The sequence below is a fragment of the Idiotropiscis lumnitzeri genome, chromosome 10, assembly GCF_059441095.1.
Source record: "Idiotropiscis lumnitzeri isolate Australia: NSW breed Sydney's pygmy pipehorse chromosome 10, RoL_Ilum_1.0, whole genome shotgun sequence".
NCBI classification, from domain to species: domain Eukaryota; kingdom Metazoa; phylum Chordata; class Actinopteri; order Syngnathiformes; family Syngnathidae; genus Idiotropiscis; species Idiotropiscis lumnitzeri.
In genome coordinates, this window is record NC_142400.1 from 6,673,793 (window position 1) to 6,697,227 (window position 23,435).

Consider the following 23,435-nt stretch of genomic DNA (forward strand, 5'->3'; position numbering starts at 1 on the left):
ATGCTTCAAAGACAAAAGTTGTAGACTGGGGAGCACCCTCTGCATATAAATATAAAATCATTCAGCGGAGCCAGTTTCACTGAGCAACATGAAATTCGGTTTGCCGCCGACACACAGCAAGTCTGACATTTAGTTTTGAAGCTGCAATCTTAGAACATTCCCATCGGACATTCCCAATGGATCCTTCAAAGACAAACCCACCCTCGATATTTTGCTCAACTTGTACTAGACAGACATATGATGCATACCTACAAAATAATTGAGTTTTCGCTTTTGGGTGTGGGAGGAGCATGGTGGCAAAGTTTGAAGACTCACCAAAGAATCCCAAACTCTAATAAAAAAAATACCTTGACCAAATGTTCTGTGTGTGAAGACAGTGCTTCTCAAATAGTGGGCGGGCCCCCCTGAGGGGTGTCGCGTGTGACCCTGGGTTACATGTCCCCCCCCCCCGCCGTACTACAATAAAGTGTAATTACACATCCAATCCAGTAGATGGCAGTGGCGCTTTCATTGCCTATTGTGCGCAGCAAGTATTAACTCTACGGTGTAGGTTTGTTTCGCAACGAAAATGCTATTATTTATAGTTGCGGCGGAGAGTGGGTCGGGGGGGGGGTGTTGGCGCGAATTGTTTTCTTCTTGCTGGGGGGCGTAACATAAAATAATTGAGAAGCATTGGATTAAGAAAGACTGGTAGAAACATAAAAATGAAATATGCTTCAAGATTTTCAGTATTGTTACATTGCTCGTTTATGTGAAGAAGCCCACAACACACACACACACGCGCACACACACACGCACGCACACCCCACCTCATGACTACCGACTTGCATTTTATGTCAATATTACGATTGTGTCGTAGAGAGAAATTGAGCCGTTTGCTGTCAAACAATTTCAACGGGCGCCATTCTCATCCCTGAAACCCAACACGCACACACAAACACCCCAACGCCCGCCTTCCCTCAAAAACGCGACGGCGGCCCTCCCCGCCATCTCCATCTCCGTGATGGAAGAGAATAAAAATCAAATTGCAGGTTATTCACTATGAAATTAAATTGGAAAACAGTCAAATGGCTTCCCAGCCTTATTGCTTCATGCGAGGCGACGGCGGCCACGGCACGCTGCTCCTTGCCATGCGTCCAAATGGAATCACACAGATAAAAGGTTGTTTTTCATTTAAGACTAATGCGGGCAGGAGGGGAGATGGACGAGGTGATGGAGGGCTTGAAACGGGGAGGGGGGGTTGTGTGTGCGTGTGTGTGTGGGCGTGTGTGTGTGTGTGTGTGGGAACGGGGGGTTGAGATGAATGGATGGCACCGGCGCATTTGAATGAATTCATTTTCAATAACGCTATGGTCATTAACATCATTTTGTTAAAGGCCTTGTTTGACCAAGTAGAACACACACATTCATTATAATAACGCGACACAAAGCACACCCAGAGTATTAGGTCTGCAATCTAATGAGATGTGCTATCAAAACATCTGCCAGCAGAAAAAAGAATAAAGCGCCACCATTGGAGGACACTGTCAGCGAGTTATTCTTAGGAAATATGTTTATTTGCTCATGTATTGGTCAACATCATTTTATGATCTGAATTTTGTGGCCTGTGACTGCGTTTGTTTTGCTTCCTTCACAAATGTTACATTGACGGCGGGAGGAATGGAAGTGTCAAATGATATCCCCACATAATCAGTTTGTAGCACATTGTTTGCGTTTATTGTTACACACGTGTAAAACGCATTTTGTGACTCACAAAAATCAATACAGTGAATTCCAAGTGATAGTTATACATTCACATTTTGGACCCTGGAAGAGTCACAGAAAGGCGTAGAAGTGGATGGATCGCCTTAATTTTTGGGAACGGAATTCAGCAATTACTAAAAGTTCAGAGAAGGTCAAATGAAGTTCACCTGTCGAATGCAGCCCAGGACCCGAACCTTTTTTTTTTTCTTTTTTTCGTGTCGTCTATGTTCTGTGCCTCATGACACAAAAAGTCCTGCTGATGTTTGTGCAATGAGAAGAGACCTCCCGGGATCAGGAATGATTGCTCCGGGAGTCACGGTGATATATTCATGACACAGTTGAGATATTTCCGTCTGGATCAGCCACGAACAGATGCACCTGTCAGAAGCGGCTTCGGGCGCGACCGTTTCCCGCGGCGTAAACACCGAGAAGGTAGCGACAAGGTGAGCCTTTCAGGTCAAAGCACTTTGCACCGCTTGGTTTCCCCTTCGTTAGCCAAGATGAGAGCGAGGCGGAAACTCTGCAGAACAATATCCCGGAAGCATCCGCCGGCGAGGGAAACAACAATTTTGAATTCTTTCCATTTCCTCCCGGTGACGGTATTAAGGGGAAGGCATCTGAAGGTCAAGATGGAAGCCGGCGGATAATGGCAAAGATTGAGAGAAAGCTAAAATAATGATAGAAAAGGGGGGAAAAAAAAAGTCATCCCTCTCCGCCTCACTTGGAATAGAATTCAAGCATTCCCGCTCAGCTCAGCAGATGAAAACGATAAGAAGCGGTAATGAAGTCCAACAGGACGGTGAAGGCATGACTAATGGAAGAGCAAAGAGGGTTGGAGGGGGAACTTTCATGGGGGGAGGGGGGGGGGTACGTTTACATACACAAGATGATGAAGATAGAAGGTGTCTGCGTCTGGCAGAACTCAAATTCCGATAAGACATATCACATTGCATCCTAATTACAAAAACGTCTCTCGATCAGTTAATCGTAGAGAATCGTACGGTAATTAGACGGATTTGTATCGCATCGAAGGAAGAGTGAATCATTTCGCATCGTGGCTGGAAATCGATAAAAATCGGTAAAAACTGTCGTGAAAAGTGTAAACGTAACGAATCCCATCTTATGAAGACAGAAGTCTATCATATCACACCGGAATCGGTGTGAATCGTATCATAAAGTTCATCTTAATATATTGTCGCGGGATTGAATGATATCGTAAATGCAGTGAATCGGATTTTAAATGGAGACAATCAAATTGCAACAAAGAGAAAATCGTCTCACGTTTGAATTGGTGTGAATCGTATCATAGAGTGAATCTTTTACGTCGTAGCTGGAATGAGTCAGATCATAAATTGAGTCGACTGAATCAATCGAATGGATTGAATCGTTTCAAAAATGGAGTAAAGTATTTCCGAGTGAATCATTTTATGAATGTAAAGCGTTGCATTGAAACTGCAGCGAATTACATAGCAATTTGAGTGAATTGTTGTCTAAATGGAGTGAGTCGGATCCCAAAAAGAGCGAATCGTATCCTACAATTGGAGTAAATCGAGTTGTTTTGTAACGGACGTGACTTGTATAGTAGCGTAAATGGAGTAAACATAATTGCAGCGAATTTCATTGGAGAATCATCGCCGTTGGAATGAATTGTATTTTCACTGAAAGAAATCGCATTGAATTGTTTTGTAGTTGGAGAAAAATCACATTGAAATTTGAGTGAATCGCGGATTGAATCGTATCATAAATCGGGGTATCGTATTACATCGTAACGACAGTAGACAGAATCATATCGCTTCGTTGTTGCAATAAATCTCATCAAGCGAGACAATCGTATCATAGTGTAAATGGAGTCGACGTTATCGTCTTTGATTTCTTACCTTCTTGACGTATCCCTGGATGAGCTCGGGAGTTGCCACCTGCTCTGCGGGCGCACACTGCTCCAACTGCAGCCTGCACGGCGGGCACACCGCCTGCCTCCTGTCTACCCTGCGGGAAGAGCACAACATTAGCTCCGCTCTGACTTTGATGAGAAGTTCAAACGGAGATTTCGTTAACCCCCCCCCCCCCTCTCGCCCCGCCCCTCCAAAAATGTGAATAACGTGTTGTTCTCCATAGTCGTGTAAATGCAGGAAGCGTGTAAACATTCGCTGCTGGGATTGTCGGCCTGCGGGAGGCGACGACGACAATGACAATCCAACAAACTTAAAGACTCTCCCAAGATGAAAGGCAAGATGCGCAAAGGCAGGAAATTCCATGCAAATCTCCTCACGCAAAACACACACACACACCCCCACCCCCGCACACACACACACACAATACTGCTTTCTATTTATAAGAAGACGTTTCCCCTCCGTTCTTCTCCCACGTCAGCCCCCAGGAGAAGAACGCCGCCGTTTCCATCTCCCTGCTGCTCATCCTGTTGACAAGAAGCCCCGAATGGCCTTTTCCTCACCGCATGTGCGCGCGTGCGTGTGCGTGTGCATGACTATAGCGAAGTCACCCGTGAGGCAGCAGGGTGCATTAGAGCTTCTGGTGTTCGACCTCGGGTGCGGCCAAGCTGACACTCGCCGACTTTTAACGCCTCATACGCACGCACACAACCGGAAGCCACGCTCTGCGGTTACTTTCATCACCATGGAAACGCTTTTGTACTCAATTGGAGCCATTTGTGTCGCAGTGAATGGTATTGTGTTGTAATTGAAGGGAATCGAAAGGTAATTGGAGGAAATTAAAGCCTATTGCATTTTGTGGCAATGGAAGGGAATTGTGTATCACACCTGGAATGAATCGAATTAGTATCGGAGAGAATCAATTCTAAATAGATTTGAAATGTTTTTTTTTTTTTATTGTCAGATTTGGAGTGAAAGATCATGTATATGGAGTAAATTGTATGAATCAATTCAATCATTCGGCTTTATTTACAGACTAAGGTCAAGGCATGGACAAACAAGATACACGATTATAAAACAAAGGACAAATCGTATCCTAATTGGATTGGATCTTATGTTGGATCGTAACTAGAGGGAATAAAATCGTAATTGAAGTGATTCAAATCGTAGATAGACTCAATCATATAATCGGAGATAATCGTATCACATCATAATTGGAGTGAATTTGATCAATCGATTCAATAAATCAGATTTTTAAATTTTTTTTTATTTTATAGACTCACTGTCCAGGCACAGACAAAAGCGAAAAATAAAACAAAGTTGAAATTGTTTCGGAATTGGACTGCATCTTATTGTATTCGGATGGAGTATATTGCATCGTAATTGGAGGGAATCATATCACAGTAGGAGTAAATTATATCATTAACAGAGTGAATCGCATCAGACAGTTGAAGCAAAGCAAAATTTGAATAAATCGCATCAAAGTTTCAGTGATTCGTAATGAAACTGGATTGGAACATTTTGTAACCGGACGGAATATCACAAATGGATTGAACCATATCCAGAATGTGTGAAATCATTTTGTATTGTATCACACTTGGACTGAAGTGCCTCGTAATGGCAGTGAATTATAATAGATGGCAAGCAAGAATTGTATGCTTCTTTTAAGGACGATAAATGGCCCGTAATTTGTCACCCTTTGTGAATTTCGACAAAAGAATGTCAGAGAGCTTTTCATGAATACACTATTTAAAATTGGCGAAAGAAAATTGCATACCATAAAAAAAACTTTGGTGGGTCTGGCACGAGAACGCATTATGGCTCTGTCGTCATGGTTACACGTATATCAGTAAGAGTAAATGAATGTGTCACTAGAAAATTTATTGGCAGATTTGTACCTTTTTTTTTTTTTACACACAGTTGTGGTCCAATTTGTTAAAAAAAATGAAATGCGTGCTTCTATTTTTTTTTCATCTCTTAACTCATTCACTACTAGCCGAGAAAATTAAAAATGGATCTTTGACGTGTTTATCCGTCAATGGTAGTAAACAAGTTAATACTGCCATGAAATGTATAAACAAATAAAAAAGGTAGACGACATCAAAGACTAATAGAAACATGAATTTATTAATCCTACATTCCATTTAATCTCTTTACACACCCCTGTGCTGTGTTTGCATCATCCAGGGAGCAATACAAGCTTTAGTTTCTACATCACACACATGAAAATGAAACCAGATTGGGGGAGGTTGGTGGTCCATTTTGTCATTTGAGCGCTGAGAGTCATGAAAATGGTTCCTTAGAGACAATCCAGACATCAAAGCTTTAATGCGCCGTAATTTGATTTGGATAGGAAAAGGTTGAGCCCGCATCCGACAGTGCATCCGGAGAGGACTACACTCTTCTCCCGCTGTGTGCGATTTTGACACCGGTGGCAGTAAACACAAATCACGACTCACCTGTTTTCTTGGTTTGGTCATGTGACCTTGGCAAACTGAGCCCCTTAGGCACTATGATGTTATTTTCAGTCGAACGTAAGTGGCAGTGCAAGGCAAAATGGCAGCCGAGTTTGGTGCTTAGTTAATATTCCACAAACGCAATATTAATCAGAATGCTATGTTTAGACGAGTGGGGCTGCATAGAACATATGAATGGAAGGAAAATTTTGGACTTGACTTCCCCTTTAATGAAGGTAGGTAACAAAAAGTAACGGAATAACGAAAGCTAAAATTGTTTGCTAAATTAAATAAAAATGGAAAACAGAAAGCACATATGTTTATGAAACGAACTAAAACTAAACATATTCATAGAAAAATGTCATTTTGTTTGTTTGTTAGTTAATATCAGCTTTTGAGGCTTATATTAATTGTATTTATTATATTATTACTATTTGGCCATATAGAATTAGTAAGGTCTAATCGTTGTTTGGAAATTTTATTTTTTTTAATCTTACAATGAACAAAATACTTGGCATATGAAAAAAACTAAAACTGATACCAAAACTAATAAAAACAAAATTAAAATGAAAATTACAAAAAAAAAAAATCCCCTTGCCAAATCTGCTGTAAATATCCTCAAAAAATCTAATTAAATTAAAAAAAATAAGTCAAAAACCAAACAAAAAAAACCCAACCATAATGAAAAATACAAAACTATCATAAACGGCTCTTAACACACCTTTGCCCAAAGGATCATCCTATAAGATGACATAAGACGTAACATAGACGTAACATCCTTTATAGGGAAGGTACAAAATGAAGAAGACGAAATAAGCGAGTGGTGAAGCAAGGGCGGTCGCGCGTAAGCAAGGAGGAGGAAGTGACAACGTTATGTTAAGGGAGCCGAAAAATTAAGAAGGTGGGAGGGAGGCAGAAGGAGCGATGAAGAAGGAGGGAAGCCCAAGACCAAAGTGATTGTTTGTGTTTGCATCCTGAGGGCGTTCATGTTCTAAATGGCAACGCAACACCTGCAGCGTGAACTCTTGTCTTGATGCATCATAAACTCCGCCTGCTCAGGCCACTAACGAATATCCAGCTGGTGACTCCCTGTGGACAACATTCACGTTGCGTTACGGTGACGGATGTCGCTCTTTGGTGTTCATAGACGACTTGGTAGCGCCCGCTGTGTCAAAGCGCGAATGCGAGGGATTTGGACGCAAACCCGAGCGAGCGAGAACGCCATTGATTTTGAAGGCGAGCTGATGGACGATGGGGTCACGAAGGTCACGGGTGTGCCTCTCATGCACTTCCTTTCTTCTTGACACCAGCTGGTCTAAGTTGTGGTGCATGTGGCGTAAGTTGATTTTGGTGGATTTGATCCAGGTGCATGCAGACAGAGGAGCTGCTTTTTCATTGGCCGCCAAGCAAGTCACCTTTGTTCGCCCTCCCGAGACGAAAATTAAAGAAAACTCCACGCATATGCAAAGTTTAGCCCATGGTGGAAATCAAATTCACATCGGAGAGACAACTCTCCGGGAAAGGGATGAAATGCCAGCAAAAAAATCCAATCCATGCCAAAAAAAAAGGAACCCTCGTGATTTTCAAGGATAGCTGAGGGATGATCAGGCAGCTCACGTCGAGTTGCTCATCTGTAACGGAAAAAAAACAAAAAAAAAAAAAACAACTCTGAAGCAAGAACCCTATGGATTTTGAAAAATATTTCGAAAGACCACGCTTTTGCGCGCGACCATTGACTCTGTGACATCACTTCCTGTCAGATAAGTGGAAATTTATGAGGTGCACTCAGTGCGCAACATAAAAGTCTTTCTCTCGAGCAACAGGCGACGACAAGGCTATAAAAAGACTCCCGGCGGAGAAGTCGACTCCCTCCAGTGCCTTTCTTCTTATCCACCCCCCCCTCGCCCCCCACGCAAGCGTTCCCTCCTTCCTTGCTTCCTTCTACCCGTCCATGCATGGCCTCCATCCATCGCCATGACAACACAGCATGCCACAGAACATTTCTTCACATTTTCACCTGTTTGTGAGTCATTTGATGCCGGCCGCTCATCTCTATTGCTATTTAGTGGGGACCTCATTATCCGCCCCCCCCCTCCCTCACCCTCAACTTCTTCTTCTTCTTCTCCTCGCAATCATCCAGTAATGATGAATACTTTCCATCAGCCACGGCCTGCTCGAGTGTAACCTCGCCACATCGCTACCTAATGGAACATTGGGGGATTTGACAGTTGACATTTTATGGGTTTTTTTTTCCGGATGCAAGGTGGGGATGGAGGGGAGGGGTGTAAATTGCCACCCTGTCCGTCAAGTGAACAGTACTACTACTACTCTGTTGTCTTGTTTTTGAGCCTGCATTGGAGCTCTCTATGCACGTTGACCGGGTACACATTTTCCTTTGATGTCTTGTTCCCCCCCCCCAAAAAAAAAAAACAAAAACAAAAAAAACCCAACATTTTAGGTTACTATTTTTTTTCAGTTAAGTAGATGTGATTTTTTGGCAGGTTTATTTATTTGTTTATTTTTACTGGAAAATAATTTTAAATTATTTTCTAAAATAATATTTTGGACCTATATCATCACATTCAAAATAAAAAAAAAAATAAAAAAAATCTAAAATAAAATCTAATAAAAACAAAAGAACAAAATTAATGCCACTTAGACATTGGGAAGAATTTGAAAACTTGACAACATGCGAATCAATTCAATATATATAAATATGTAAGAAAGAACAAATGTCATTTGTTTTTTCTCTTTTTTTTATATACAGCATGCTTTTTCATACTTTTAAGTTTTAAAACATGCTTGCATGAATTTCACCCACATGTAACGTTAAACATTAAGTTTATGAATAATGTTCTTTTTAGCACTAGTTTTCACAAGAGCGTTATTTAATAATGGTTTCGGAAAAAAATATTAAACTATGCTTTTTTTTAAAAAAAAAAAAAAAAAAGAAGGCTAACAGCATAAAAAGAGGGTAAATAGTAATAATGATGTTCAGTAGGCTTGTCAAAGTATGAACATATTTAGTTTTCTCTTTTAAATTGTGAAAGTAAAAGTTTGTTTCCATTTCATCAAATATGCCGTTTTATTCGAGACAACCTCGGCATACAGAGGTTATTTGATTTTTTTTTTTTCAGTGCACAAAATATGCATATTCTTATTCATATCTTAGAGAATCTTGAAACAGAATTTGAAGGTCACTGTTTTTCCTTCAAATGCAACCTTCCTATTCTGATTTTTGGAGGTTGTGCGGCCACCGCTACCTTGCTGATAATTTTGTCAGTAAAATTGAAACCTGGTAAACGGATTGAACAGGAAGTCAGCCATTTTGGTTTCAAGGAGTCAATTGTTCGGACACTTTCATGTCGTGAGCAGGTTGTAAAGTACAAACTTGACCTTTATAACAGACAGCCATATATTACTTGTCCGGTAAATGAATTATTAAAAAGGAGAGTACGTACCCATCGTTGATCTGGACCAGAATGGCGCGGTAGAGTTGGTGTTGCGGGCTGTTGGATTCCGGGCCGCAGGGGTGGATGAACGGATGGATGGCGGCCAGCAGGAAGCCCTGCTGGTAAAGTTCCTGCAACTGTTCCGGCAGTTCTCGCACCGACGACAGACGCAGCGTGGACGTCCCGCCTGTGACACAAGAACAGCGAGACTGTCACAACAGGACATGACACCATTGCTTCGCCTTTGAATGTTATTGATGTTTGAATGTTCCATCAACATGTTTATTTTTCCATGCTGTACATCACGTGTCAAACCCAAGGCCCGGGGGCCAGATCTGGCCCGCAGCCTCATTTTATGTGGCCCGCAAAGGGCAAATCATCTGCATCAACTTCCTGTTTCTAGCATATTTTCTTCACTTTTAACAACACTGAGATATGAGATATTGCCATTTATTTGTTACCAATCCTCCCCTTTGAAAATAAATGGAAAAATTGTTGAACAATTACTTACTAGCTTCTGATTTCAAAACTGGCTTTCCAATCAATTTATATGGGTTCACAGTCATACCGGCCCTCTGAGGGAAACCACAACTGCGATGTGGCCCGTCCACAAAAATGAGTTTGACACCCCTGCTGGACATCCGTACAGAAGAAGAAATCTGAAAGAGTTGTAACCCCCCAAAAGTCAATAAACAAATGAAAATCAACTAGATTGTGTTATGAACCTGCTCTATACAGATGGATGACACGAAATGATGAATAATTAAAAAAAAACAAAAAAAAAAGACAGAACCTCTGCAATTTTGGTTGTTCTTTAAGGTTGTTTTAGGCATTTTCAGAAGATTAATTTCTCCAAGAGACTACAGACCACACACGTACACTAAACTGGACAAGATGGAAATTGTAGTGTTCATCATCGACACGGGCAAAGCACGACGGCAAAGTTTGACGATTCGCCACACAACAAGAAACTATAATAAACGTTTTTGCTCATTGATATGCACAAATCATCACATTTCTGAAGAAGAACTGATGAAACGTAAACTTCATTGGCTGACATTCTTGATCAAAGGAATCTGCAGCTGCAGCAGCAGTTTAACTATAATTAAAACTGTCCTACAAAAAAAAAAAAAAAGATAAATAAAAAGATTCGACAATTTGCAATTCAGATAGCAAAGTGATTAAGAATTCACTTCAGGTTGGTTTTGCTAAATTAGCCTCGACGCTCCAGACCTAATCGGAGGAGATCAAAATCCAATCAGCGCTGATTGCTGACGCCACACGTGCTCGTTGGCTCGGCGGTCCGGGAGCAGTAGCGTTAGCGGCGGCTAACGAGCCACAATCAGCCAGCGTTGTTAAATAAGAACACATTAGCTGCTCAGCCTCGGAGATCGGGCTCTTTGCTGAAAATCGCTAACATCTCGCACGGTTGAGTCAAAGTAAGGTCGAAGGGGGAGGCCGTAGAACTCCGCAATGGATTGTGGGTAACATTTAGAGCAGCGATTCCCAACCACTGCGCAACGAGAGATTAGCTCAGCTGCGCCACGGTAAACGAGCCAATTTCATTGAATTGATCCGAAAATCGTGATTTTGACATTTAGTCACAGGCAGAATGATGAAATGTCAAAAATTTGAAATTAACCCAAGCCATTCAGACAACAGAATAATAAACAGGCCCAGATTTCACAACACGGTTTGTTTCACGGATATAATGCTTGACAGATGAGGTGTCAATCATTTGCCGAGCACTTGCCGGCACACTCGTGCGGACCTGTTACCTTGGGTTTCAAGCGCTTTGCTGAAACTATTCGGAATATCAACAACCGGGAAATCTAAATAAGCCTATCCTCGTTAGCCAACAACTGGGCATATAACAAAAACAGAGTGAAGAAGCAACAAAAGAAGGAAATGGACAGATCCCGACACCAAAAAAAGGGTGAGCGTAGGAGTTACATTTCATTTGTGGGGGGAACACAAGCAGAATTAGCAACATTCCTGCTCGAAAGCTAAGTTTATCAGCTTTTTGTTTTCTAATTTATACTACGTTCCAAAATAAATGCAACTCCAAATCGATAACATTTTATCTTATATTAACACTCCATTAGCTTGGGTCGCGTCTATTTGTTTACAGTGCACGTTACATCGAGTGCATGTCTCGTGCCAGCTTGTGAGGGGCACAGCTTGGGTCAGAGATGCTTGGGGGGGGATGCAAATTTCTCTCAGACCCTCAACATCCTGGTCAGCACATCTAAGTAGGCGCTACCAAACGTTGCGCAATAAAAGCAGCAGATAAGAGCTTCATCTTCGTCTTCAAGCAACGTGGTGCATTCAGGGTGTGTTCACAGCGCAGGAATTTGTATACACACACAGCACCGCTCAACACATGAATCGCTTTTCATTGAGCCAAAATTGAAAGCAGCCCTAATGGTAATTATATATACTCCTCATCCACCGTACCGTGGCCGGTCTACATCAATTGATTATCCCAAATTAATAACGTCCTTGATCTGACATTGAGTCACCACCACGAAGAAGAAAACGGGTTGAAAATCATCTCCGCTAGCGTGGTGAAAAGAGTGCCAACCTGACATCCCTGCACGTCCTCCCAGGAAGCAAAGTATTATGGAAGCACTGACAGAAGAAGGGAAAGAAGAAGAAGAAGAATGATGTCCTCGGGGGGCGTAAGAGCGCCCGTCTAAAAATACTCCCCCCCCCTCACCCCTGAATTTCTCAATCACAGCGTCCTACTGCACCACAATGCTGCCGCTTTGGAAACTAACAGGCGTGAAGGAATTAACACAAAGAAATAGGCCGCTATGGAAAATGATTGAAACATACCCCCCCCCACCCCTCTCCCCCCTCCTCCATTTCCGTCTTCCTGCACCACTGGTGCATTAATCCTTCTGTGATCCCTAATTTGGTTTTCTTGCCTTTGGTGCGAGAAGAAACTCCTGGTGGAGGGAAGCTACAACGGCACGACGACGATCAGAGCAGGAAGTGAAAAGCGGAGAAGAGTAAATAAGGAGCGCTTTCAATTAGCTGTGGAAACACAGCCGCGGGCCACTTCTTCCCAGAGTGGGCGCTAATCACTCGGGGAGTCGCTATTAATCCCATCTTTGAAAAACACACACGAGCTGTATTTCATCATCGGCGTTTCTCCGCGAAAGAGTGATTTCTGGATTTTTGACAAGCATGATAAGCGAAATGGAAGACAAGTAACATGAAAGTGCTTATAATTGTCCCAGAATTTTAAGGAGTCGAACAATGTCTGCATTACTTTTAACACAATAACTAGAATTTTCCTGGAACTTTTTTTTTTTTTTTTAGTAGTTTCTCGACAGACCTGGTATAATAATGTGAATTCTCTCTAATCACGTATAGAGGAATAAGGATGAATTAATAAATGAAATTACAATTAACAATTACAATTATTAGATTGATTGAATTATTAGATTTCCTCCCTGACTAATTCAAAAGTAGTGCTTTGGCGTTGGAATGTTGGTGCCTCATTTAGTTAGGTCATGGCTGTCTAATAAAAAATGAAGCACTCTACATCCATCTTTGAGCATTTATTGGCATGTATAAACGCTTTTTTTTTTTTTATTCAGTCAATATTTTATTGTTACGATAGATGTCCAATTTCAGGTAAAAAGATTAAAAAATATTGGTAGCAAAATTATTAGTGAGATAATTGTGTTACTTTTGTAATACATTACTGCCACATTGTGCAAGACATCCAAGAATGTTAAAAAAAAAAAAAAAAAAAAAGGGGTGAAGCGCTTGCCTTTTTTTGTGTCTGTCGCATTCAAAAAATTACAAACCGGCGTGATGACAAATCCGGGCAAAAATAGACGCTTTTCTGTCTGACAGGCAACAAATTGCTTTTCCGTGAAATTGTGTTAGTGCAGAGTCAGACAGGAGCATTAAACACAGTGAGGCTTGGGGGGGTGGGGGGGTGTTGTTTATATGGATGTACCATGAGGACGGCGGAGCAAGCCTCGGAGTTTGGATTCCGAATGGCTGATGGAGTGAGAGCTCCTAATCAAAGATGGCAGCAAACAATCTAAGGAGGAAATTGGACCTGGAGGTGGCGTGACGCCACCCGCCATGTTTGTCTGGACTGATATTACGCACTGTGACATTGTTATAAATATTGACATTCACTTCAGCTTGTGTGTTGGGCCGTTTTTTTTTGTTGTTTTTTTTTGTCATGACTGGCATGTTCCTTCCTGAATTACAGTCCACAACGAACAGTGAATGACAAACAGTGAACCAAAAGGTTCTGGCTTCTTTCATTCCCCCGATAATATTCCAACTACAATCTCGTAAAAACGCCCAAAACAATTTAAAAATTCACTAGGGCCCCGAGTTGATTCGATTTTCGATTTGATTGATTTTCGATTCAAAGACATTGTGAAAAGTATTGATGTATGGTTTTATGAATCAATATCGGACTTTGAAAAGGAAAATCACCCCCCAAAAAATAAAAATAAAAATGAATAATAAAATAAAAAATAATCATAATAGAAAATAAATAATAAAAAAATAAATAAAAAAAAATCGAAGAGATTTTATTAAACCCAACCTTACTTGTGAGTGCCTCATGGAATGTTATAAAATTTCCCCTGCCAGATATTCAAATTCCAGTTTACGATTGTGACGATTTGTTGTCGAGTCTGATTACCTTTGATGTACAGCCATGTGACAAAACTGGTTTGGGTTTGTTATATTCTACACCAAACAAACACACCATTTGGTCTTACTAAAGCTAGCTAGCAAATTTTAAGGAGAATCTCTTCACAACTAGTTCAGTTGCACCAGTAAGAAACAATCAAGTGAACGTGTTGATGATAAAAACAATGTCAAAACGATGAACAAAACATGCGCTGTGAATATTCAGGCTGCGCGCTTCCAGAAATAAATATGATGTAAATGTGTAAAAAGAACATCTGCTCCGTGTTTGCGGTGGCAGCCAAACAAGTGGTGTGAATTGCAGACTGTATATATACACAAACACGTCGACACCCGGAAGACCCCGAGGCGTTCGGGAGCAGGTGGCCGCTGCCAACATTTTCAAAACAAGTCGTACAATATGAATGGATGGAGACCAAAACTGAAAATGTGCGCGAGCAGGTGACTGTTAATGCACTCGTTTGAAAAAGCCTAAATTGAAACCCTAAACATGTCTTGAACCCCTAACCCTTCGTTTGAAACCTAACCCATGCATGGAACCCAAAAAGAGAAATTCAGTAAGTGCTTAATAAATCAGTGACGAAGCATTTTAAATGTGGAAAGCAAAATGAATTCAAAATTAACCCCCAAAAAAATATAGATCACTTTTTTGGTCCTTGAGGGGAAAATTCCACTCAATCAAGAGTGTCGGCATTCCGTTTTAATGAACTCACACAGATTGTTGTCTTGTGTCAGAGCAAGAATCACGTCGATTTGGTCATTCTTGTTCCGAGGTCGACGTTTATTGATCAGCAACGTTATCGGGCAGCTTCAATCATCACCGAAGCTCTTTGATGCCACGACAAGAAGCCGACGAGTCATTTCTAATCTGATCGATCGCTCGAAGATTAGTCAGCGGAACCGCCTTGAAACCTGAATTTGAGCTCAGAAGTGAAAATGGAAACACTTCATTTAAAATTCCATACCTGAATTGAAATCGTAATTTGAAACCTTGAACCAGTCTAAAATCCTAATTTGACACCCAAGCTCAATCTTGAGTTGCAACCATAACTCGAAAACCTAATCATAAATTGAAACCCTATTTGGTCCTTTTTTAAAACCCTAACATTTGTTTAAAAACCTCATCTCAAACCCAAATGTTGCTTAAAAGTACAATTTGAAAAGCCAAATGTGGTTTAAACCCTTTTTTTGAAACCCTCACCTTGTTTAAAAGCTCAATTTGAAACCCTAACCATTGTTTGAAACCCGAATTGAAAACGCTAACCCAGTCATGAAAACCCAACCCCAAAACGAAAGTGAAAGCAAAATTAAAAACTAACCTTAATGAAAAATCCCAAATTCTTATCACCAAGCGCCTTATCAATTTTGCTGCAAAAACAATTTCTGGAGCAAGAACACTACAATACAAATCAAACTACGATGCTATCGAGAAATGAATCAATTATAAAGCGGAGGTGGCAGAAGAAATGTAACAATAAGCAGCACATTTCCTCCTCAAAAGTGAGAAAGTCACACAATCGGCGTGAGATCAATTCGACTATGACGCCTCGGTTGAGCCAGGCCGCCATCACTCAGCAGGTTTAAAAATAGATGCGTAAATATGAAATTAATATGCACACGTACGATGCCTCCGGAAGAGACATTTGCATGCGCAGAGGAAAATCGGCTGGCATGCATTCAATTCCACCGACAATGTAGAGCGTCTGCAGGTCTGACGCGTGTTTGTTTTAGTCTGCATTAAGACACAAATTAGGCTTTCAAGCCGAGGTTCGGGTTTAAAACAGGGGGTGGGCGGGCCACAATCGGTTCTAAAATTTGACAGAGGGGCCGGACCAGGAGCAGATGGATGGAGTGTTTTGGTAAGCTAAAAAAAAAAAATACATTTAATTTGAAATGAAAGTGAACAAAAGCATTAGAACAATATATATGTCTTTGAAAAACCACAGCATTTAGAAAATAAAACATTAACAAGGTTTAGTCACTCCATTTTTTTCAAGTTCAGCGGGCCGGATTAAAATGTCTAACGGGCCGCATGTGGCCCCCGGGCCGTAGTTTGTCCACCCCTGGTTTAATATGACTCCGCTCAATTCAACGCAAGTATATTTACGAAGCACCTGAAGACAACCAACTGTACATGGATCAAAAGTGAGTCATACAACAGCTAGAAGTCCCATTATTTCAAGCAAGTACCGTAATACATCTTGTATGCGAGCACATGAATAATAAATGGCGCGCTCCACATAAACGTGTGCTCCCACAATCAAGTCGTGGCTGTAATTGGCCTTTCACACTCGACTTTTCTCCCCGTGAAGTCGCCGTCTTGTTATTCAGCGGCCAATTAAAACGAGGCCCGAGGCCCGCAGGGACGCCTGCGGGTGGCCCTCTTTCCTGTCATTAGCACCCGAAACGCCGACGCCGACGCCGTCCTCGCCTTCACCTCCTCTACCCTCAGATTGCCTCAGTGTCGCCTCCTCTTCCTCCTTGACGCACTGTGGGAGACGAGCGGCTTGTGGATTTGCCACTCCAAAGCCGCCCCCCCCCGTGGACTCCCTTCACTACACCGCTGCTGCTCTTCAAAAATTTGGTAGGGTTCTGAAGAAAGTGGCAGGGTTGCAAAAGCAAGGTTTGAAGAAGTGGTTGGGTCTTTAGATTTTCAAGTACTGGGAAATGTTTCAAATTTGGATTATGATTTCAAATCACATTTGGGTTTCAAGCCTCAGTTATGGTTCCAAATAGGGTTTCAAGACACCTTCTGGGTTTCAAAGTTGGGTTTCTCAAGGCTTCAGGTTAGGCTTTGAAATAAGAGTTTCAGTCCAGGTTTACAGTTAAATTAGGGTGTCGAGAGATTTATGGTGACAAATTGAGTCTTCAAAAAAGGTTCAGGGGGTTCAAATTAAGGTTTCAAACTAGGGTTGCGGTTTAAGATTAGGGTTTTTAGCCTGGTTTCAAGATATGGCTTCAAGCCCTGGTTAGGGTTTCGAGCCAGACTGGAGTTTCAATCTTGGGTTACAGCTTCGACTTGGGCAACAAGTAGGGTTTCAAAGTAGGGCTTTGAGCCAGGGTTGGGCTTTTAAAGTAGGGTTTCAAGAAAAGGTTGGGGTCTCAATGTCGAGCTAGGGATGTAACAAGTACAAATCGATAGTCAGTACACATCTCCAGAGTCCTCCCAACGTCGAGCGTCTCCCAGTCAGGTCGTCCGTCTGTCCGTCTTTCTGCGAGAACTTCCCAGGTGAAATGTCGCATTTGTCTCCGTTCGCTAAGGAAGCCACGACGCAGGCAAGCGACGGCTCCAGTCGCTACAGCGCTGACATTTCAAGCGCCACACTAGAGGAATGTCAAGTGAAAGTCAAAACACTTCCTCACACGCTTTGTCACATGAAAGACTACATGCCGTTCATTCCCAGTCGTCACCATTCTCGAGGCCCAGCCTTTCCCAACATTTATTGAGCTAAGGCGCATGTTTTCCATGGGCAAATTTCACCAGGCACTAAAAAATAAATAAATAAAAAAAATCACAAAAAAGTTTTGCCCAGTCAGATTCAAGTTCAAAACTTTGGCTGGGCTAAATCAAAACAATTTCGTTTTCATTTTCAAGACATTCAAAAGTTGACTTGCTGGTGTGTGTTGGATCATCGTCCAGTTTCGGAACGCAAGCGCGCTTTATCTTGAGGTTACTAACTGATGGCCGAGTATTCTTTCTCAGGAATTTAGGGCAAAGAGCAAAATTCATGGTTCTATCAATCACAGCAAGTCGTCCAGGTCCTGAAGAGGCATAGCAACCCCAGACTATCACATTTCTCTGAAGTCTGTAGTGTCAAACCCAAAATTTGAAAATTAATGAAATGAAATCAAAACACATTTCAAAACATGACGAGCGAGTTAAAACCGATTAGTTAGCATAACCCGTCCACGACAGGATGCCGTTGCTAATTTTTTACCTTGGCACGACGGCAGAGGGGTAGCACATAGACAGCAGTCAGTCAGAAGTGGTGCAAAAAAAAAAGAAAAAAATAAATAAATAAATTAAAAAAACAAAACAAATCACATGATCATGTCCGAAATTGTCATTTTAATCAGAAAACGCAAAATCAGTCGGCGCTAGTCTACAGTAATTTGTTTGGCCCAGTCGCTGTCTTTAAGGATGACAAGGTAATTACCCACCAATCCAGTGCACCTAATGGGCGACCCACGGCGTCGCCTCAACAACCCCGAGAGTGTAATTGTTGCATTGCCACGTCCAAATTATGCTAATGGGAAGCAAAGCTCTTCCTTTTAAGCAGAACATGTGATATTTGACTCACACTGGCACGTTTGACGACCAGGAAGTTGTGTGCGGCGGGCTGCGCGATGCAGCTCGGAATAAAAAAATAAATAAAAAAGCGCCCATGTCTAACCCCCTCGCTCGTCTCCTGCCGTCTCTTGGCAACTGTCAGCCGCGGGAAAGACGGACAAAATGCATTTGCTTCCCGTGATGGAGGTCCACTTTAATCCCCCGAACATGCTTCTCTTTAAAAAGCTTTTTGCCGAACAAATTATAGGTAGTTTCGCCCCGCCTTGCCACTTAGGCGCCTTCAAAACATGACGCTTGGAGTCTTGAGCAAAGAGAAAATTAGCTGAGTTTTAGCTAGTGGGCGACGACTCCACAATTTCCTGTCTGACTTTACTTGTCTTAAATGATGCTCGCGCAAAATCGAAAGCAGCCTTATTAGCATATAGATGTCTTGTTTGCCTTGAGAACCTCCTGGCCAGGATGCTAAGCTAAGTAGCTCAAGGACACGCAAATTGTTGACCGAGCGAAAAATGAGCCTTATGTGCTTTCTCCAGACTTGATTTATCTCATCACTCCGCTTTGCTTTTGGAATTTTAAGCATGTGCTTTGTTTTCTTACTTCAAATTACAAAATCCATTCATGAGTCTACTCATCATGGCGATCTTAGTTTCCTGTTTTATAGCTTAGCAATTTAGCAATTTTTGCACGAAATGACCAAAGGTGTCATTTCTCGCAAATTTGCATTGCCCTTTTGTCTAAAGTTTCAAATTCGCTAACCATCTGACACATTTTCTAGTTTATTTTTGAAGGACCCCAGATAACAACCCTCAAGTGATCACGAAAAACAAAATGGCTGACTTCACCTAGCTTTCCTGAAATGTCTTCACCAGAGTCTGAGTGAGTCGATTTGTTGTTAAACTGTTCTTTACAATAATATGTTCCATAAAATTCTACCCGTTTTTATCCAGCTCAGGGCGGCGGCCATTTTGTCCTGGATTGCCACCGTCACCTTTTTGTTGTTTACTGACGTCACAGTGCCTAAAAGCACACCATGTGGACATCAAATGATCAAATAAAGAAAACGTGAGACGTGATGTCGGCAAGTTGAGCCTGTGGACACTGCGACGTGAGTTTCAGTTAACTTAGGTGGCAATATAGGACAAAATGGCAACCCAGTGAGATGGACAAGAATGGGCGGCTCTTTCTGCGAAGTTTGTACCTTTTTTTTTTTTTTAAGGAACGTGACTTTGTGTGTTAAGGGTGCAAGTCAAACCTTGCGGGTACCATACTCGTGACAAGTCACGTTCAATTTTGTAAGTTTTGAGAGACGAGTGTCGGTCAACGAGTGGTGACCAGAAAAGAATGAAAAAGTGTTTGTAACTCCTTGAAACGTTTCTCAAGCGCGTTCAACCTCACTGGATGGTCTAAAAATAGCATCCATATGAAAACGGTTTCAAGCTTGCAAATTGCTCCTCACTGCAGAACCGAGCCAGGCCTCCAGTGAGCCGTTTGCTGCCGTTTCAAGTCAGCATGTTGAATGGACCGTTTTACTGTCTCGGGGTCTGTAGTCAACGCTCACGCTTCTCCATCTACCGAGCCATTAAACACGGACAGTCCGATTGTCTTTAACTCTTCGGGTGGGCTCACTCGCAGAAAACAAAAGTGGAAAAATTTGTCACTGACGTTTGAGTTGGAGAGTTTGGAAACATATGACTCCAATCTTCCAAGTTGCTTTGCCTGACTTTCTGTCTTGACGCTTTGATGTCTTCGTTAATCGACCGGCATTCTTGCTTTTCAAACAACCTTGCCGTGTCCCGATTTTGGACAGCAGACTTTGAACAACCAACATTTTTTTTTTTGCATTATCGCATCTTTTGTTTCGAATGACGTCGCTCGTCGAGGAGATCGATCCATCAGCACAGATTCCCGTGAATCAATCGTCAATTGGTCAAGTGATGATCAAACCTTGACATCAAGCTCTGCCCACATTAGACCGCAAGGGCAAAACAATCTTGGCAATTTAGCATTCGCAAGCATCCATTTTGGGGCTCGTTTGGGCAAATTCCCGAGTCGGAGCGGATCAAAATCCTGGAATTCGCCCCAAAATTGTGACTTCAAACCAAACTGATCAATTGAGTGTCCTTGAGACTAAATTTGTTCGTCCTTTCATGTTAGACTTCAATTTTTTATCAGTCGATCACACAGGTGTCCGGCGCTGATTTATTTATTTTTAACCGACTACGGGGCGCACCCCATCGCTCCTACAAGCACTCCCATAACCTTCATTTGATTTAACGAAAATGGCGAGTTGTATTTCAAATTTGTTTTCATGCTTGTCTCTTAAAAAATGTCTCCACGTGAAACTGGTTGGTGGCGCAAAAAAAAAAAAAAAAAAGGTTATAAAATGCAATCAATTTCAAATGGACTTTCATCTCCTTCGAGTCAAAAAAAATCTCAAAGGTCTTTTTATACTTTCCTACACACAAACGATGCAATCAATCCACATGCGTTAAACAAATTGTTGCCATTCACTATTAAAGGTACAAAAACACACTGAAACCTTTAATGCAAAAAAAAAAAAAAATCAAAGGTGGAATTTTCCATTAAACCGCGCACACCCTTCAACATCCCGGCAGGGCTGGCGCACCACTTCCCCTGCCGTTAAAATTACATTCGGCTAGTTTGAGCACCATTAATAAAAACACAAAAAAAATATATGGTCAATATATATTTTTTTAAATTTAAAAATAATACGTAAATTAGTAATATTTATGAATTAACGGTAAGGTTCTGCAAAAAAAAAAAAAAAAAAAATCAATTTCAAACCTCAAAATATAAACATCTAAAAAAATGATCTAGGAAAAAAAAATAGACATTTTCGGAATCAACATCAAAAACACATTCAGGGAGATGAAGCTTTTTTTTTTTTTTTTTTAGCTTTGCGAGTGTACCTAATGAGGTGTCGTCTCGGAAAAACGAAAGGCGAGCCCCGAGCGTATGCTAATCGGAAAACGTGGCCAATCCATCACCCCCGCGTCATGAGAAGTAATTAAGTCCAATTATAGATGGGGTCCAAACCTCACGTGGTCTTTGCTGCTAAAAAACTGACACCCACCTTTGTGGAGTCAATGCAAACAAAGATGATGACGCAGAGGATTGAAATTTGAGAAGCTCGTGTGCTGAGAATGGATTGACTCATTGTCATCTGGTTTCACTCCTGAATCATTACTTTTTTTTTTTGTATAGTATCGTTCATGTTTTTTTTCCCCCTTTGCTCTGCGGGGCTAACTTGATCAAGTCAAATTTGCTGTTTAATTTATTGACTTAAAACGTTTTAGCGTAATGCGACCGAGACCACTAGCATCCTGTCATGCGTCAAGATTTTTTCAAAATATTAAATTGGTCAGCCTCGAAAAAAAATCTAAACTGGAGATACTGCAAGTTTGTTTTTTCTTTCATTTCTGCGGCCCATTTCAACGTGGCCCGCGGACCAGCACTGGGCCACGCCCCTGTGGTTGGGGACCACTGACAAAAAGGGTTTAAAGTAGGGTTTAGTGTTTGCTGTTAGGATTTCAAACCAAATTGAGGGTTTCAAATCTGGGTTTGAAACAAGATTAAGCGTTCAAAATAGGGTTAGGGTTTCAAATTGGCCAGAAATAGGGTTTGAGGGAAAGGTTAGGGTTTCAAATAATGGATTTAATCCAGAGTAATTTTTTTAAATTGAGTTAAAATCAGGGTTTCAAATAAGAATTTTCATTTATTTTCAATTCTAAACTGAAATGACTATTTCAAGGTAAAGTTTCAAGCCATGTTTTCAGGGTTAGGGTTTCAAGTTAGGGTTTCAAGACAAGTTGAAGCGCTTCCAAAAAGAACATTTGTTTTCTGTTCAAGAAATTGGAGTATACAGTAGATGTTGCAAACAAACATGCCGCCAAAGTAATGCAGAAGATGTCGTACGTGTCACCCGGGCGAGCGTATTGGAACATTCCGGCGTCAAACTGAGAAAATCTGTCCACACGGCAGTCGCTGCAAGGTGAACTCTGATTGCTTTTCCCTCTTCGTCTCGCTTGCACGTTCCACAAATTCATCACGCCGACAAATGGCTGCAATCAAAGAGCAGCGTGCATGCAAAAAGCGCCTCAATCAGCGGACCCTTCAAGCAGCCGCGCCGGGAATAAAAGGTACGTCCCATTTACACCAACTCGGGCTCGCGTGTTCACCGCGGCAGGACGACGAAAAACAAGAGAGAGCCTCTGTGGTTGAATCCAAAGAAAGATAGCAATGTTGACTTGAAGAGACCATTTTCAGAGATTAAGGCACTTTAGGGAGTGTCAGTCAATTTAGTTACACAATGTGGATCTGGAAACCAAAAAAAAAACAACGAAATGAGCCTTTTTGGTATTGTCACAATTGTGCACTTGCAGCAAATTAATGTTCTCAATGACGGGGAGAAAAGATATTGTTCTGCTGTCTGATCTTTTGCTTAAAGTGCTCTATCGCCGACACATAGATGCTATTAATTAGCCCGTCTATGGTGTTTTGCATTGTGTATTAGCATTAAGCTAATAAGCGACGACAAGTCACATTATTTCGGAATTTGTCTTTGTTTTACATGTAGTTGACAGTAAACGGCAACTGGGAGTTGAAGATCTCCCGAAAGAACTTAAAAAAATGACATGTTGGGAAACCCAAATGGAACTTATTCATTCATACAAAAATTACGCAACAACAGCTTGGAAAGCACACTCACACACACACACACAAAATACACAGTGTGAAAGCGGCATTTTACCTCGGAGAAACATTACAAGTTGAAATGCCGAGGAAGTCCATTGGCACGCGGCCGTTTACATCAGCCAGTTGTGAATTAGCATACGCCGCCATATGCTAACATCTGTTCAATTACATCCGTCTTACTTTCAAGTCGCCTTAA

The 23,435-nt window shown here is 41.5% G+C and overlaps 1 protein-coding gene across 4 annotated transcripts in view; it reads right to left on the reverse strand.

Annotated features, from left to right (window-relative positions):
- rftn1b (raftlin, lipid raft linker 1b) overlaps positions 1–23,435 on the reverse strand; it is a 64,250-nt gene that overhangs the window by 26,172 nt on the left and 14,643 nt on the right. For all 4 annotated transcript variants that reach the window (XR_015845670.1, XM_088307509.1, XM_088307507.1 and 1 more), the window contains exons 3-4: positions 9,550–9,727; positions 3,621–3,729 (exon numbers count right to left, since the gene is read on the reverse strand). Coding sequence is in view for 3 of the 4 variants with exons in the window: in XM_088307509.1 (XP_088163635.1) it covers positions 3,621–3,729; positions 9,550–9,727 (287 nt within the window). In the remaining variant the exon portion in view is untranslated. The remainder of the gene's footprint in view (positions 1–3,620; positions 3,730–9,549; positions 9,728–23,435) is intronic.